This window comes from Nothobranchius furzeri, chromosome 12 (assembly GCF_043380555.1).
Source record: "Nothobranchius furzeri strain GRZ-AD chromosome 12, NfurGRZ-RIMD1, whole genome shotgun sequence".
In the NCBI taxonomy this organism is placed as follows: Eukaryota; Metazoa; Chordata; class Actinopteri; order Cyprinodontiformes; family Nothobranchiidae; genus Nothobranchius; species Nothobranchius furzeri.
In genome coordinates, this window is record NC_091752.1 from 35,766,176 (window position 1) to 35,782,029 (window position 15,854).

Consider the following 15,854-nt stretch of genomic DNA (forward strand, 5'->3'; position numbering starts at 1 on the left):
AACTTCTTATAAAAGTGTGAGTTAATGACAGAGAGTACATTTTGTTTACTGATGTGTTACTGACAGTTTTACCGGACTAGATATTTTTTTCTGTGTTACCCCGGGTTTCCACGGGAGCCGTCAGCAGCACGTTACTGCAGCAGCACGTCTTGCTCGCGTAAGCTGCTGCTTGGCCCTTCCCACGAGACGCGAAGCAGCAGGGGAGCAGCTGTCACCGACAGAGCACGAAGTCACACGAGTGACTTCGTCAGTAAACACAACAACAAGCAGGAGAAAACTACAACATGGTTTGTGTTTTATGTTCTGTCCGTTTTATAATCACCAATACGGACCTGAAAAACAAAGGAGACCGCTAGCTAGGTGATAACTTCTCACGGGGACGGACAGTTAGTAACATTTTTTAAAAGTAAAGCAACCGGAAGGCAGCACGTTCTTTATTCTGAAAATCTCGGTAGCTTCTCTCCATTTCCGCGTCCGATTTCCTGTCTTTCCTTCCCCAAAAATGTCGAACTTGACCCGTTTCAGAGGCTTCGCGCGTAGAAAATAGAACCAGCGCGTAAAGGCCGCGACATGCTGCTCCTGAGACGCGGCCGACTCGCGCTGCTGACGGCTGCCGACGGCTCCAGTGGAAAAGGTTCTGTTGACCACAGCGCTTCCTATCAGCAGCTATGACGTGCTGCTGCAGTAACGTGCTGCTGACGGCTCCCGTGGAAAGCCGGGGTTACAGGGCTTGGGATCACACGTGATTACGTGAAGCATTCTGTGATGTGCGCAGACATGTTGATGGCCTTACGAGTATAAACAAACCATGAAAACAAACAGTATGTTGCAGAGAAGAAGCAGGTTTGGGTGAAGGGAAGTGTTAAACAACATGTTAAAATCCCAAGAAGAATGCTGAATATGCAAGGACACGTTAAATAAAGACGCCGGGGACCGATTTTTGGATCCATATGAAAGACCCGAGAACGGAGCCCCGACGATAACTTGTTGCCGCCGCAGCTCTGCATAATGGACATTTTTGGCTGTCTTGTTTGAGCGGATGTAAATGTCTCGATGAGAGGTAAATGTTTCATTTGCTCTTTTTTCTGGTAAAACAATCTAAATTGTCATCCCACAGAAGAAGTGTAGCAGAAGTTGTGTTGTGTGTCAGCATGCCCGCATTAGCTTAGTGGTATGTGTGTGTAGCCTAAGTGAGTGTGTTGTGTGTGCATGTCGTAGTTGAAGGAAAGAAACAAAATGTAAATAAACGTTCACCATTTGTAACTTACCAGAATGAAAATACTCCGAAAGGTGATGTTTGGTCGATGTGAGACTTTGTAATGCGAGATACTTGGTCTCGTGGCTGTGCCTCCTAAGCAGGAAAGCAGTTTTCAGCCATTTTCAATCTTTATTCCACTGGCAATCATGTGTTATGCCCCACAACACAGCAACAATTTATCATAGTTGTGCAATAATGATAAAACGAATAATAGATTCATCTAAGCTGCAAAAACAGACTGAGCGTGCTGTTTGTCAGTAGTAACAAGCAGGGGCGGCCGCATCGGTGATGACTAATATTGACTAATATGTAAATGATGTAGAATCGGTATTTTCAATATTTATTTATATTTTGTTTAACCTTTATTTAACCAGATGAGTCGATTGGGAACTCATTCTCATTTACAGTGCCCATCTGGCCAAGAGGCGGCAGCAACAGATCCTCCCGTTGATGTTAAATTGTTAACTATGAAAAGTAAACAACATTTGTGGGTACAGACCCTCGTGTGGCACAAATAGAATACAACACTGTACTTGTGAAACTTTTTTTTTTTTGCAGAGATGTTAATCAATGCAGAGATCCAATTGTATTTCCACCCATCCATTTTCTTCTGCTTATCCAGACTCTGGTTGCGGGGGCAGCAGTCTAAGTGGAGAGGCTCAGACTTCCCTTTCCCCAGCCACTTGAGCCAGCTCTTCCGGGGGAATCCCAAGGCGTTCCCTGGCCAGGTGAGAGATGTAGTCCCTCCACTGTGTCCTGGGTCTACCTTTAGACCGGGATCACATTGTGCGACTTTTGGCCGTCTTTGCCAAATCCCTCTTCCTGAGCAGAACCGTGCCAAAAAAATGGTCAACGTGAGGGTGATTTGCATATGTGTGCACCATGCTGTGAACGTACAATGTGACCAGCTCTGCGGCAGTTTTTGGAGCCGTCTCACGACCAAATCAGCCTCAAAAAGTCTTCAAGCACTGCTTACAAACCTACAATTCCTGTCTGCAATCGACCAATGAAAACGCACCTTTGGGACGCCGCAGCAGCAAAACTCCGCCTCTCTGAGCTTTGGTTTCAATTTATGCTTAAAATGCGGATTTTAAACTACACACCGCCTCCAGGTTGGACATGCCCGGAAAACCTCACCAGGGAGATGTCCAGAAGGCATCCTAATTACATGCCTGAGCCACCTCAACGTGCTCCTCTCGATGTGGAGGAACAGCGGGCCTACTCCGAGCCCCTCCCGGATGACTGGACTTCTCCCCCTATCTCTAAGGGAGAGCCCAGACACCCTGCGGCTAAAACTCATTCTGGCCGTTTGTATCCACGATCTTGTTCTTTCTGTCACTACCCAAAGTTTGTGACCATAGGTGAGGGTAGGAATGGAGATTGACTGGTAAATGGAGAGCTTCGCCTTCTGGCTCAGCTCTCTCTTCACCACGACAGACTGGTACAATATCTGCATCACTGCAGTCACAGCACCAATCCGCCTATCAATCTCGCACTCCAGCTTTCCCTCACTTGTGAACAAGACCCAGAGATATTTAAACTCCTCCACTTGGGGCAGGACCCCATCCCTGACCCGGAGAAAGCATTCTACCCTTTTCCGAATCAAGACCATGGTCTCAGATTTAGAGGAGCTGATTCTCATCACAGCTGCCTCACACTTGGCTGAGAACCAATTGTATTTACACAAACAACATGCTAAACATGCATACGTAGCATTAAAGACTACAAATTAATAGTGACCAATAAGATGTGATGATTCCATATAAATATGAAATATCAACCTGATTGATCTTTGAATGTTGAATCAGAAGATTCTAGTTACTTTTACTTGTTCAGGGACCATAAACACACTCTGTATTAATTCAGACAGTGAAATGAATTTTATTCTTTTTCCAAAACTAATAATTTATACATGACAAGATGTGAATAATGAGGTGGGATGTAGTGGATGTGAGGTGTTTTGATGTGATGTGTTAGGTGGTGTGATGGAAGCTAGATGTTTTGCAGAACCTTCTTTGTATCTGAGAGGACTTGTGAAATCTGGGTGTAAAAAATTTGTTGTTAGGTTATAAACTAGAGAGTTGGTTATTGATAAAAGCCACCAGACGCGATTTGTTGTGTCTATTACCCTTGTGGAGACCCCCCAGTGGAGATCCAGACTGTCAGAAGTTGGGGGGAACCTCGACCTCAAGGTATCCGAAGCCCATAGATTAGCTCCGATACGACCCGTCCAATCTTGAGTGGTCTCCAAGTCACAACAAGAAGCTGGAAGGCTCGTTTGCATCCAAGGATGATGTTTGGCTCTTAAAAGAGCCGTCTGGCTGTGTCAGCTTGCAGCGTGCAAAGAGGCATTTGACTGTATGTCAAAAGAGACGTCTCGAAGATGCTTGTTCCCGAATTGGCCGGTTCGAGTCAGCTAGAAACTGAGTTAATCGGGAAGTAATTCTTGTTTTGATAAACCACAATGTTATGAGTTTTGGCCAAATTTGGCAAATCAGAATTTGACATGTTTTTGAGTATTTACCAGCATCCCTCAGAAAGCCACACCTTCTTCAGATACAAAGAGTTTTAACACTTTGTGAATGATAATCCTTAAACTCTTATGTAAGGTGAATATTAACCTTTATGAGTATCTTATTGTAATGTGTATGAGTGTAAACATTGATTAAAATGTTAAATCAACGCATACTGATTTGTGAAATAAATGAATCATTGTAGGAACAATATTCATTTTAATTCATTGATTTCAGCACAGGTATACCCTATTTACAATAATGTTATGTAACTAGTTAACATTGGAAGTAAGCACTCTTATATATTATGATACACAAATCAATCCACTAAGTGGCTAGCCTAGAATCTAAACCATCATTTGTTGAAGCAAAATGATTTTGCTTTAATTTATACATATATCAAACATATATAGGATGGCTTGCCAAGCTACAAAGTGGCGGTAATGCACAAGAACATTGAACGAGGACCGTGGCGAAATTACAAGCACCACTTTATGCTAACTTTAACACTAAACTTATCAGCTCGTATGGCATGGTTGTTAAATCATGGTAAAGACAAATTACACTCATGCCAACTGTGATTTCATGTTTAATGTTGTGATGCATGTCTTTGAAAAGGTGTCATCCACAGTGGAAACCCAGAAATGCCATGGAAAATGTTGTGATACCAGGCTGACACGACAGTTCAGAATTATATTATTTTAAACAATATTTCCCTCGTCTGAACAAGCTAAATAGACTACTGGGGGGGGGGGGGGGGGTGACAAAGAGGCTACACTCATACCCAGTTCTTTAAACTGTGAGTAAATATTGACACCTTGCTTCTTCCTGTGCAAAGCAGTTTTTGTGTATGTAAATATGGTTGACGCCTTGCTGCCTCTGAGCCAAGCAGGTTTGTATGTAAATGAATGGAGACTGCTTTTAATGACTAATACAGAGAACTCGGTGTTGAGATGACTAAAGCTGTGAATGAAACCTACCTTGTGTCGTCCATCTCCATGTTACACTGTTTTTTTCTTTTACGTGATTATGTTCCCTGAACATATTACTGTATGTTCTCTGAGTGCTTCAGATTTAATAACATTTTAAAAAATGAGGGTGCCAGAGCAACTCTCGGAAAAGTAATAAACTGTCATTGCAAGGATAGTCTGTGGTGAACATCGTGGCAGCTTCATCGTGGCTGGTCAAGTCTTGTAGGAAATCTCGTGGCAGGCCAGATCCTTTTGTAACGCCTTGTGGTGGGTCGTAGCAAATCTTGTGTTAAGTCTAAAATCTGCTGTCAAAAGTAGTGGCAGGCCAAAAGTGGGCCAACCAGGAAGTACTGTGGTACTCGCAGCTCAAAACAGCCACAGGAAGCGAGCTCAGATCTGCTGAAATCCTTTGACAGTTAACCAATTTTTCTAACCCATGGTCCATGCTCAGTAAAGCCATTCCAGATGATCACAGATTACATCAAGACCTTAAATATGTTCTACTGTACTGTGCAAACACAGATTACCCTAAAAGTTAGAACGGACAAGTCACTAATCTCTTTGATTTTGTGTCAGGAGCATAAACGGCAATAAAATATATCCCAGTCTTCAGAAACCTACTGAAGAAACACCACGGTAACGTCACATCAAAATGCATTGGTGGAGTTCCGAGACTTTATTGAAAATGTGTACATACGCATTCACAATGTCACTGGCATCAGTCCCCACCCAGAAGAAGGATGCAGCTTATCAGTGCACAAGAGAAACTTTAAGTTACACCTCCTTTTGAAGAAATTTAGTTTGGCATTACGCATTGCAGGTCAGTGGTTCCTAGGTGTTGGTTACTGCAGAAGAAACAAAACCTCATTCTACCAGGTCAACCAGTCGTGCATTTGTCTTTAAACATTTACATCCAACATTAAGCAGCCCTAGAAAATGCCACAGAGTTTAAGAGGTCACCTGTGCAGCTGCAAAATGTCAGAAACCCCAACAACCGACGTAAAACCAAACTTCAGTGTGTCCTCGTCTGCGTGAGCAAGGAGGACAAAGAAGTTTCAAATAACAGAAAAAGCTTAGTGTATTTCTAAATTCCTGGAAATGAGAACTGGTGGATGGTCAGGAATATCACATGATTATAATAGTAAGTATCAGATAGCATGGCAACCCTCAGCATTAAAATATGTGGAACTCACGTAAAACTGGAGTGTTTGGGACGTTGATCAAAAAGGTCACAGAGCCGGTGACATTCCACAGAATTAGTAATAATCAACTTCATTTGGCGGTGGTGGAAAAGATGGGACAAGAAAAATTATACGATTCATAAATAATCCCAAAGAAGCATCTTTTGAGTGGATGCAACGGCAAAATAAAAAGCAACAACAGGTAAAATACACCAAAGACAAAAGCACCACTTTGAAATGGTACTAGAGAGTTTGTTGCTGTAGCCTTTGAACCAATCGCTCTCTCTCCATGATTTCCTTTTGCTGGTTTGAGTTGGACATGATTCTTGATATTCTCCATTTCCCTTCAAGCATATGGAACACTTAGGCTTCGAGTTCTAAGCCCAGGCCCAACTTGTGACCGCCAGCATTGATGTTCTTTCCATCAACCAGACCAGAGAGGGTGAGTTTCACACCTGCATGAACAAATGAGACAACCATCAGCATTCATACATTTAAAACAGGGTTTAACAGCATGTTTAGTTGTTTCCCTGCTCCAACACACCTTGTTCAATAACCAGGGGCCTCATTCAAACATTCATAGAAATATTCCCATTTATTCCTATGAACAAAATTCAGAATGTTTATATGACCGATCAAAATCCTGATTTATGACACATACGGTGGCCTCTCCTATGCACGTTCCTCCGCAATTGGCTGATGATAAATCCCACCTGTGGGATGGTGTGTCTTGTGTCCTTTCGCTGTCATTTACATACAGGAACGCCTTAAATTAACCATATTTGGTCATGTTACATCCTCAGCTCACGACTGAGTGACTTTGTGACTAGGACGTTCCACCATGAGACAAGACAGATCAGACATCTCACAACCATCACTGAACTGCATTATGAAAACATTTTATGTATTCAGTTTTATGTCGAACCATTTTCTTCCCTTTCATTTCTGACAGGGACCTCTCCTAAGCCCTGACTGCGTTACCTCCTCTGCCAATTTGTCCAAGGAGAATTTTTTTACTGGTTCCCCCTGAGCCGTTATATCCAAAAAGCACTGTTTGCTTAAGAAACCAGTTCCTCGATCTTGTCGTCACCAAAGTTTCTTTGTGCTCTCCAGCTGGTAAAAGTCAGAGACTCTTGGTGATCTTTCTTCTCATACCAAACCATCTGTCAGGAATCTTGATGTGACCTCTGACCCAGCTCTCACCCTGGATTCACATGTCAGTTCCCTTTATCGCTCTTCCTTCTTCTATCTTTCAAGACCAAATGTGACAGATCATTTGCTGCTGTGGCCCAGACTCTGGAACGCTCTCCCCCTGAGCCTGAGAGTGGACTCAGTGGTCTCCTTTAAAAAAGCTGCTGAAAACTCACCTGGGGCCTCATTTATCAAGCTTGCTTACGCACAAAACGGGGTCGGAAAACTGAGTAAGCATCAACTGTCCCTCAGCATTCTTCAAATATCCAAAAGATGCCCGTACTTCCCACTTTGTCTTCTTTGAGGGATAATAAATGTCCTGAGCGCTGCCGTCTCCTCCTTTGGCCATTATTTCAGCTTTAGCTTCAAGAAAGTTTTGGTCGTAAACAACAAAGTGCGCATGTGCCGCCGGCAACTTCAGCAGATGATACGGTGGCTGGTAAGGGTCACTGCGCCTACACCGCAGCCACGGTAATCCACCGGGATAATATATTTTTTAAAAAACAAGACTGTTATTATTGTCAACTTTTTTACCGGGGTTTACCGCTACACCGGTTACCATGACAACCCTAATCAGCAGGGGCACAGATTGAGACAGAATGTCATGCGTCTGTGACAGCCTGAGTGTCCCGTCACTGTGACCCGATTGATCATGCGCCCTGGCTACTTGGACAAGGGAAATCTATGTTTGGTTGACTGGTTAGCTCGTGTGACTTTCACCTGGAAGTCTGGGGATCAAATCCCGATTGGACCATTTTTTTATACCCGCCACAGATCTCTCTGAAGAATTCACAACATTGAAAGCGTCAGCAACGCTGAGCCACTCCGTGGATTTTCTCTTATTTGTTTTGCAAAAACACTTCATTTTATTTCTCCACCTCACCCACGAGTACCTCAATTTCTGCTTGTGAAATAGCTCTTCCTTGATCTGCGGTCATGATCGAAATGCTGCAACAGCTGGCTTATGTATATGCATGAGATCCACAAGGCACTTTGCATTGACCATTTATGGCAGTAAGTGGGCATGGTGAGGGTGGGATGTGACTAAAAAGCAGCTGTTAACGTTTATCGTTAGTCTCTGATTTATGAGGCGGAGATTGCGTGCAGCTGTGCGTACTCCATGTTTGATAGATCACAAACCTACTTGGCGTAAGTACATTTTTTTTGCTCAGCTTAAGTACGGTTTTAGTAAGGATTCTACACAATGTTTGATAAATGAGACCCCTATCAAGCTGGCTTTGGTGTGACCTTCGTCACCACCCTCTCCTTATTCTGTTCTTACTCCGCCTTTCTCGGCATCCATTGATTTCCCTCTTTCCTATTCATTTTATTTGTCTTTTCTCCTTTTAAACACATTTTTAATAATTTTTCAAATCATTTTATACTTTAATTTTGTTTTTATTTTTGTGAAGCACCTCGTGATTTTTATCTTGAGGGGCGCTATATAAAAGATCGTCGTCTTCTCTCTTGGCCATCGTTTTCAGGAAGAACACAGGGATGTCCTGCATGAGCTTTAGATGATGTGAGACCAAATATGGGTACTTGAGGGCGTATATGGATCCACAGACTGTGGATGGGCACGAGCAACTGATGTAGGATTTATCAGTCGATTGCTAATGAACGCGTGTACGAATAGCCACCTTGTGTTCCATCAATCAGAATTTTGGCCGTGCGTATGAACATTCTAAATTTCATTCGTAGGATAGAAAATAGGAAAGTTTCAACCAGTGTTTGCTAAATAAGGGCCCTGGATTGAAGATCCCTGGTCTAAAACATATCTGAACATGAGAAGTGTGGACTGCATATGAAATAAATGCTCCTGCTGGATTTAAAGTCATCCATACTAACTGGAATTGAAGGGTGTTGGAACATGTTCTGTATAATTATTATTATTTATTTTTCTTCTCTCTATGTTGTTTTATATTTAACAGAAATTACCATCATCACCATCATCAACATGTTCATTAAAGAAAGAGGTTACATACCTGGTCTAAGAGTTTGAGTGTAGCCAACACCAACTAGACTATTGTTGTTCACTTTAGCCTAAACAAACAAGAAAAAAAGTCAATCGTCTGTGAAAATAAATTATTTGTTGTTGCCTTTATCACTGCCCGAGAAAACTTACATTGATGGAGGCATCTTTGTCCAGCTGGTATTTGGCCCCGATACCAAACTGTGTGTTATTGTTGCCAGCGGTCCACGCCAGGCTGACTGCGGTTTCCAAATGGTTGCTGACCTTCTGATAGATGGAGCCACCAAACTCAGCTCCGTTATTGCTGGAAGGTTGACACAGAAAAAGCCGTCAACTAGAATAAAGAGGTTGTGGAGTTCTTGTTTGCCTTTAGCTCACAGGGACACAGTTTAAAGTTCTAATATTTTCCTAGATGAAAATATTTTGAGAACATCTTTCATGCAAAACTAGTTTCTTAGTCCATGTTCATACAAAATAATCTATTTCAGTCAGCTCAACTCAAGCTTTATTTCTAAAGCTCCTTACAGGTACGTGGGTGACACCAAAGCGCTGTACAGACAGACATGTATTAGTAATACCAGGACAAGGATTAAAACAAGAATAAAAACAAATACTAGAAGAGGAAAAAAAATACAGCATACAAATTGCACTAATAAAAGAAAATACAAGCAGACTAACAGCCACAGGTAAAGGCCACTGTCACAGATGGTGAAGCACGCACATTAGAAGGTAACTCATTCCAGAGTTTCGGGCCTGCCACGGAAAAAGCTCTGTCTCCTCTCGTCTCTAAATGAGTCCTAGGAACTGTGAGTAGGAGACTACTGTCTGAGCGGAGTGCCCGTGCTGGTGTATATGGATGTACAGTAGATCTTATATCAGAATTCAGCTAAAAGATAGAAATATAAGTTTTGGTCCATATTGACCAGCCCCACCTTAGGTTAAACTATTATTGCTTTATATTGTCCCAAAATAACGGCTTATTCTAAAATTACTGCAAATGCATCATTTTAGAACTCTCTACTTACATATTAGTGTGTAGTTGGAAGTCCCCTGTCTTGTAGCCGATGGCAAAGTTGTTCTGAATCATTTTGGACTTGGCAGTGTCGAAGCTCATCTGATAGCCTGCGAGCCATCCCTCGTAGCCGACCACAGCCGCTCCGTGGATCGTTGGGCCCGCAAAGTCAAAGTCAACATCACAACCCAGATTGACGTACTCATGCTTGTACGCCGTCTTAACTTTACCGCTCTTCTTTCTGTTGAGGAGAAAATTAAGTCTTGTAAAACTCAAGGGAAAATTGAGAGTAAAAAGATTGATGCAGACTAATGTCTGGCTTTACTTCACACAATTTCTGTTTCTCAATCCAACATACAAACAGATAAGGCAGTCCCAGTAAAGAGGTGCAACATGCTAGTTCCATACAAGGACTTGGGTCACATGGGTGGAAGGGACACTTGTTAAAAGTATGTGCAGCAAAGATCAGGTTTCCATGATTACTCACGGAGAAAGAGGAAACAGACTGCAAACTCTACATCTCTATACTTAGGTAAAACCAACATTAACCTAATTTTCACCATAATCTTACCCGGTGTTGGGGGAGAAGGTTGTGTCAAAAGTCAACTTCAGTCCCTTTGCGATCTATAAAGACACAAAAACACAAATTATCTGAATAAAAATCAAACAAACACTCATGTTTGATTCAAAATGAACACACTTGGTGACCTCTCTTCACTAAAAACATGATTCAAACCTGATCTTCAACAGTGATTTCAGTTCCCAAGGTGTTGTCGGTATTCCACTTCTCAGTGAAGGTCAGACCATATTCTGGTCGCTTGTATTTGGTTTCCAGGCTGCCGGCAACTTTGCTGGTATCAGTGTTGGAGGAACCAGATGTTTTGAATTCCTGTAGGAGACAATTTTAGAGAGATGGCGATCATAAGACAAGCACGGATGAAATAAACATGGAATACATGAAAAAAATTGCCTTGAGGCTTTTGTGAATATAGCTCAAACTGGTCGATTTTGGAGCATCAACATAAAAAAGAAAACTGATCGTACCACTCCACTGGCTGACTTTGTCTTGACATCCAGTTTGACCATGCCAAACCCTGTGGGAATAACTTTAGTTAAAACCTTTTCATATGTAGTTTTGATTTATAGTTAGCAACTGTGAATCTTACCATAGCCCTTGTTAAAGATGTCTTTAGCAGACTTGCCCAGATCAGCGTATGTGGGAGGCACGGCCATTGTAACTGTAAACGGAAGAAAAGTACAAAGTGATACTTTACTTCAATAAAAAGACATTCAAACAGCTTGCAATAAAACAACACTAAGAAATAATGGGACTAATTGGTGAAATGTCAGTATATCTGAATGTGAGATGCATAATATGGTTAACAGCTGAAAACAAAAAAAAAGGATATTCACAGAAAACTGAACAGGAATATTTTTACAGCTATACTGGCACAGGTGTTGGGAGGCAAGGATGGATTTTTGGATTTAAAATGTACTACTCATTCAACGCATGAAGCTGCTCCACTTTAAAGTCGTAATATGCAAAAGCTATTGATTTATGAAAACTTTGTAATTATTAGGGATATGCATTGGTGAAATTCTGGCGATACGATACATATCATGATACAGGGGAGAGGATACAATATATCACGATACATTGAGATACATTCAGCCAGACAATATTAGTGATTATTTTAGACTGAGTTTATTGTAGGAAAATTTAATAAACAGTCCAAACTGATAATTAACATGTTTAAAATGAGGTATCTGAACTATAATAGAGGGATTTACATTTTAATGGTGAAAACAAAACCCATTGCACACTGCTGTTGGCGTTTGAATTGCACCAAAAGAAAAGAAAATACACAAATGTTTGCATGTAAATTCTTCCAAAAACTAGATACACGACTTTTTAATATTTATATAATATGCAGGAAAAATATCACAATATATTGCCATATCGATATTTTCTTACATCCCTAGTAATTATTTTAACTAGGGAGGGACAATATATCGGCATCAATATCGACTGATGTTAGGAATTTTTTTACATATCTGTATCGGTCCGACAAATAAAACTGGGCCAATATTAACCGGTATTTTTTCCATCCCGTCTCCATTTGTTTGCCTGTTTCAGAGGGTGAGGGGGTGATGTGTAACTGTTTAGTCACGTGAACATTGACTGAAATCATCTCAGAACCGTAAATGAGTGAGGTGTGTGTACATAATAATGTAAATTCAGCTTAAATCATTTTCATTCTGTACAAAATCTGCTGATTTTAGAAGCAATAAAGTCGGTATACCAGTATCGGAAAATATTGGTTATCGGCCATAACGGTAATCTAAATGTCGGATATCGGCCCAAAAATTTCATATTGGTACATCACTAGTTTTAACAATATTAAAAAATAATCCCAGTCTATATGTTTGATTTCAGGTTTGGGGAAATTAATAAAATATGTTCTACATTTAAGTTATAAATGTACAACACAGTTTCCCCTTGTGGTTAATAAAACTTTGTAGCCCAGATAAATGGTCTCTCTGGTTGAACATCTTGTGACTGGTCTATGTGAAAACGAAACAAAAAGGTCACCAGCTTCGTGTCCTTTCCATGTGAAAATAGATCAGGTTACTTGACAATGGACTCAAGATATAAAATATATTTTAATGTCTACATTTACTTTCAATGTTCAGCTGGAACACTTGAGAGACAGCAGGAGCGATTTGTGGCAGCGGCAGCACGAGTGGCACTTGCAGTGGCAGCTCTGATACTTCCGGGTGGTGCCACGGCTTTTAGTGGCACCCGTGGCTTTTAGTGGCACTAGCCACGCCCCCTACCACTGCTGCCATTACACTTCCGGGTGGTGCCACGACTTTTAGTGGCACTAGCCACGCCCCTACCACTGCTGCTCTTGCCTGTTAGTGGCACTAGCCACGCCCCCTACCACTGCTGCCATTACACTTCCGACTTTTAGTGGCACTAGCCACGCCCCCTACCACGACTTTTAGTGGCACTAGCCACGCCTCCTACCACTGCTGCCACGGTACCTGCGGCTGTAGTAGTGACCTCAGTAATTGCAGCACTTATTGCATCATCGGCCTCATCATGCCAACGTTTTTATTTTTTACTTTATTAACAAAATCAAAACAAACAAGGCTGTCACCGAAAATATTTGAAATATTTCAAGCGGTTTACAAATGCGTTTCCCAGTCACTTCATGCATATACAGTGTAATGCAATCAGAAGCGTTAATGCATTTATTTTTTCCATCATTTTTGTTGCTCCCCCAGACGAATCCGTGACAGATCTAGTGGAAGATCCACAGACACTTCCGGGTGGAAGACCGGCGGTGGGTCACCGGCCTCCGGTACAGAGTCAGGAAAAGCAGGGGAGCACCAGAGCCAGATGGAGAGCGCCAGAGCAGTTCTCAATTTCTGAAATAATTTATGACAACTGCTACCAATGTGGATTGTGGAATAAAAAGAGATAAACTGTTAGTTTTCTCAATATTGTCATTGCAATCGGGATAGATACCGCCATCTGCCGGCTTAAAATGGTATTGCAGTACATTTTAAACAACTTGGGAGTGAAAAGGCTGTTTTGTCACTACAACGGATTTGGGGATGTAGTTTATTGTTAATAGATATTGTGGTTTCACAACAATAAAGTTTTGTATTGTGCATATGGATTTATGAGTAGTACGAAACAATGTCTGAGTTTCTTGTTCTTTAAATTACAGTCCAATTAATCATACATGTTTGAAATATAATGCTGAAATATTAACCTCTGAACATTTTTTGTTTGTTGATGATATTTCATTTTTAATTCATTATTATTTTGCATCATGATTTATTTTATGGTGTAGTGTCATGTGGTAATTGTTGCAAATTCTAAATGTAATTTTTATTTTCCTCAACTGAGGTCATTTTTATTTGCTTTATTCTTCAGTACGTTGAATGTAGGTTACATTGTAAACTGAATGTATGTGAAAACGAAGATTGAAATAGTTTAAAAAAAGTTTAAAATGTACTGCAATAACCATTTTAAGCCGGCAGATGGCGGTATCTGCCCCGATTGCAATGACAATATTGAGAAAACTTAACAGTTTATCTCTTTTTATTCCACAATCCACATTGGTAGCAGTTGTCATAAATTATTTCAGAAATTGAGAACTGCTCTGGCGCTCTCCATCTGGCTCTGGTGCTCCCCTGCTTTTCCTGACTCTGTACCGGAGGCCGGTGACCCACCGCCGGTCTTCCACCCGGAAGTGTCTGTGGATCTTCCACTAGATCTGTCACGGATTCGTCTGGGGGAGCAACAAAAATGATGGAAAAAATAAATGCATTAACGCTTCTGATTGCATTACACTGTATAAGCATGAAGTGACTGGGAAACGCATTTGTAAACCGCTTGAAATATTTCAAATATTTTCGGTGACAGCCTTGTTTGTTTTGATTTTGTTAATAAAGTAAAAAATAAAAACGTTGGCATGATGAGGCCGATGATGCAATAAGTGCTGCAATTACTGAGGTCCCCACAGCCGCAGGTACCGTGGCAGCAGTGGTAGGAGGCGTGGCTAGTGCCACTAAAAGTCGTGGTAGGGGGCGTGGCTAGTGCCACTAAAAGTCGGAAGTGTAATGGCAGCAGTGGTAGGGGGCGTGGCTAGTGCCACTAAAAGCCGTGGTAGGGGGCGTGGCTAGTGCCACTAAAAGTCAAGAGCAGCAGTGGTAGGGGGTCGTGGCTAGTGCCACTAAAAGTCAATAATCCAATAATACCTAGCTGCGGACATTGCCCAGGAAAAACGTTTTTCCTGGGCAATGTCCGCAGCTAGACCTTACTCCTAAAAGTCGTGGCACCACCCGGAAGTGTAATGGCAGCAGTGGTAGGGGGCGTGGCTAGTGCCACTAAAAGCCGCGGGTGCCACTAAAAGCCGTGGCACCACCCGGAAGTATCAGAGCTGCCACTGCAAGTGCCACAAGCGCTGCCGCTGCCACAAATTGCGCTCGGTCCTGCTGGAACACTTCCGCATGAGCTGCCGCATTCCAGTAGTTCCAGAAGTTTGACAAGGTTGACTCGGAAGGGAGGAGCTACTTTCATACTGTACTAGCCCTTGCTGGAGTATTACTACACATGAGCTGCCAGTCACAGCTAGGCATGACAAGGCATGTGTCAAACAACCTGTTCACCCGCAATGGGTAACGGCTGCGTACCAGTGCACCATTTAGGCCACAGAAAAGTTAACATACGTTGATTCAGTTCCCATTAACGTTTTTCTAGTGTTAATTTACAATGACACGTGCTTTTCTGCTACAATTAGCATTCTGATGTAACTACCCGCTTTTTAAATACCCGATAATTTGCTGTCAGACACAGCATGCAGCTAACAGCAACCACAGTTAGCTTTGCTAGCATCCAGAGTGCCGGTGTGCATCAAAACTTCCTAAACATTCATAAATCCTTGTTTTAAAGAAGATCTATAATTTTAAACTATAAACGTTTGAGCCTTACCAGGTGACGATGGTGCAAGTTATGAACTAAATGACTTTATTTGAGATGTTCCTCACAACACACGGCACAGACAGGCGTCACCGGCTGGAGGGCGAGCTGAAGGAGACTGCACTGCAACGAATCCTGACCTATGCAATTGTGGTTCAGGACCCGGAGCGGCTACAAATTTGCCTGAATACAAATAATCCTACATCACGTCAGTCCTCAGAATATCGAAAACATATTAAATTAATTTCTAAATTTAAAC

The 15,854-nt window shown here is 41.8% G+C and overlaps 1 protein-coding gene and 1 long non-coding RNA gene across 2 annotated transcripts; one reads left to right on the plus strand and one right to left on the minus strand.

The window, feature by feature from the left end:
* The first annotated feature begins 67 nt into the window (after positions 1–67).
* Positions 68–3,982, plus strand: LOC129166841 (uncharacterized). The gene is made up of 2 exons (XR_008565737.2): positions 68–1,060; positions 1,881–3,982. It is a non-coding gene; the product is annotated as an uncharacterized lncRNA (long non-coding RNA).
* Positions 3,983–5,395: 1,413 nt separating this feature from the next.
* On the minus strand, positions 5,396–15,746 carry LOC107376051 (voltage-dependent anion-selective channel protein 2). The gene is made up of 9 exons (XM_015944979.3): positions 15,608–15,746; positions 11,265–11,336; positions 11,143–11,192; positions 10,835–10,987; positions 10,670–10,722; positions 10,112–10,339; positions 9,240–9,390; positions 9,100–9,157; positions 5,396–6,378 (listed from the first exon to the last, which is right to left on the minus strand). Exons 2-9 carry the CDS (start codon positions 11,329–11,331, stop codon positions 6,287–6,289), a joined length of 852 nt encoding a protein of 283 aa, XP_015800465.1. The 5' UTR covers positions 11,332–11,336; positions 15,608–15,746; the 3' UTR covers positions 5,396–6,286.
* Positions 15,747–15,854: the final 108 nt, after the last annotated feature.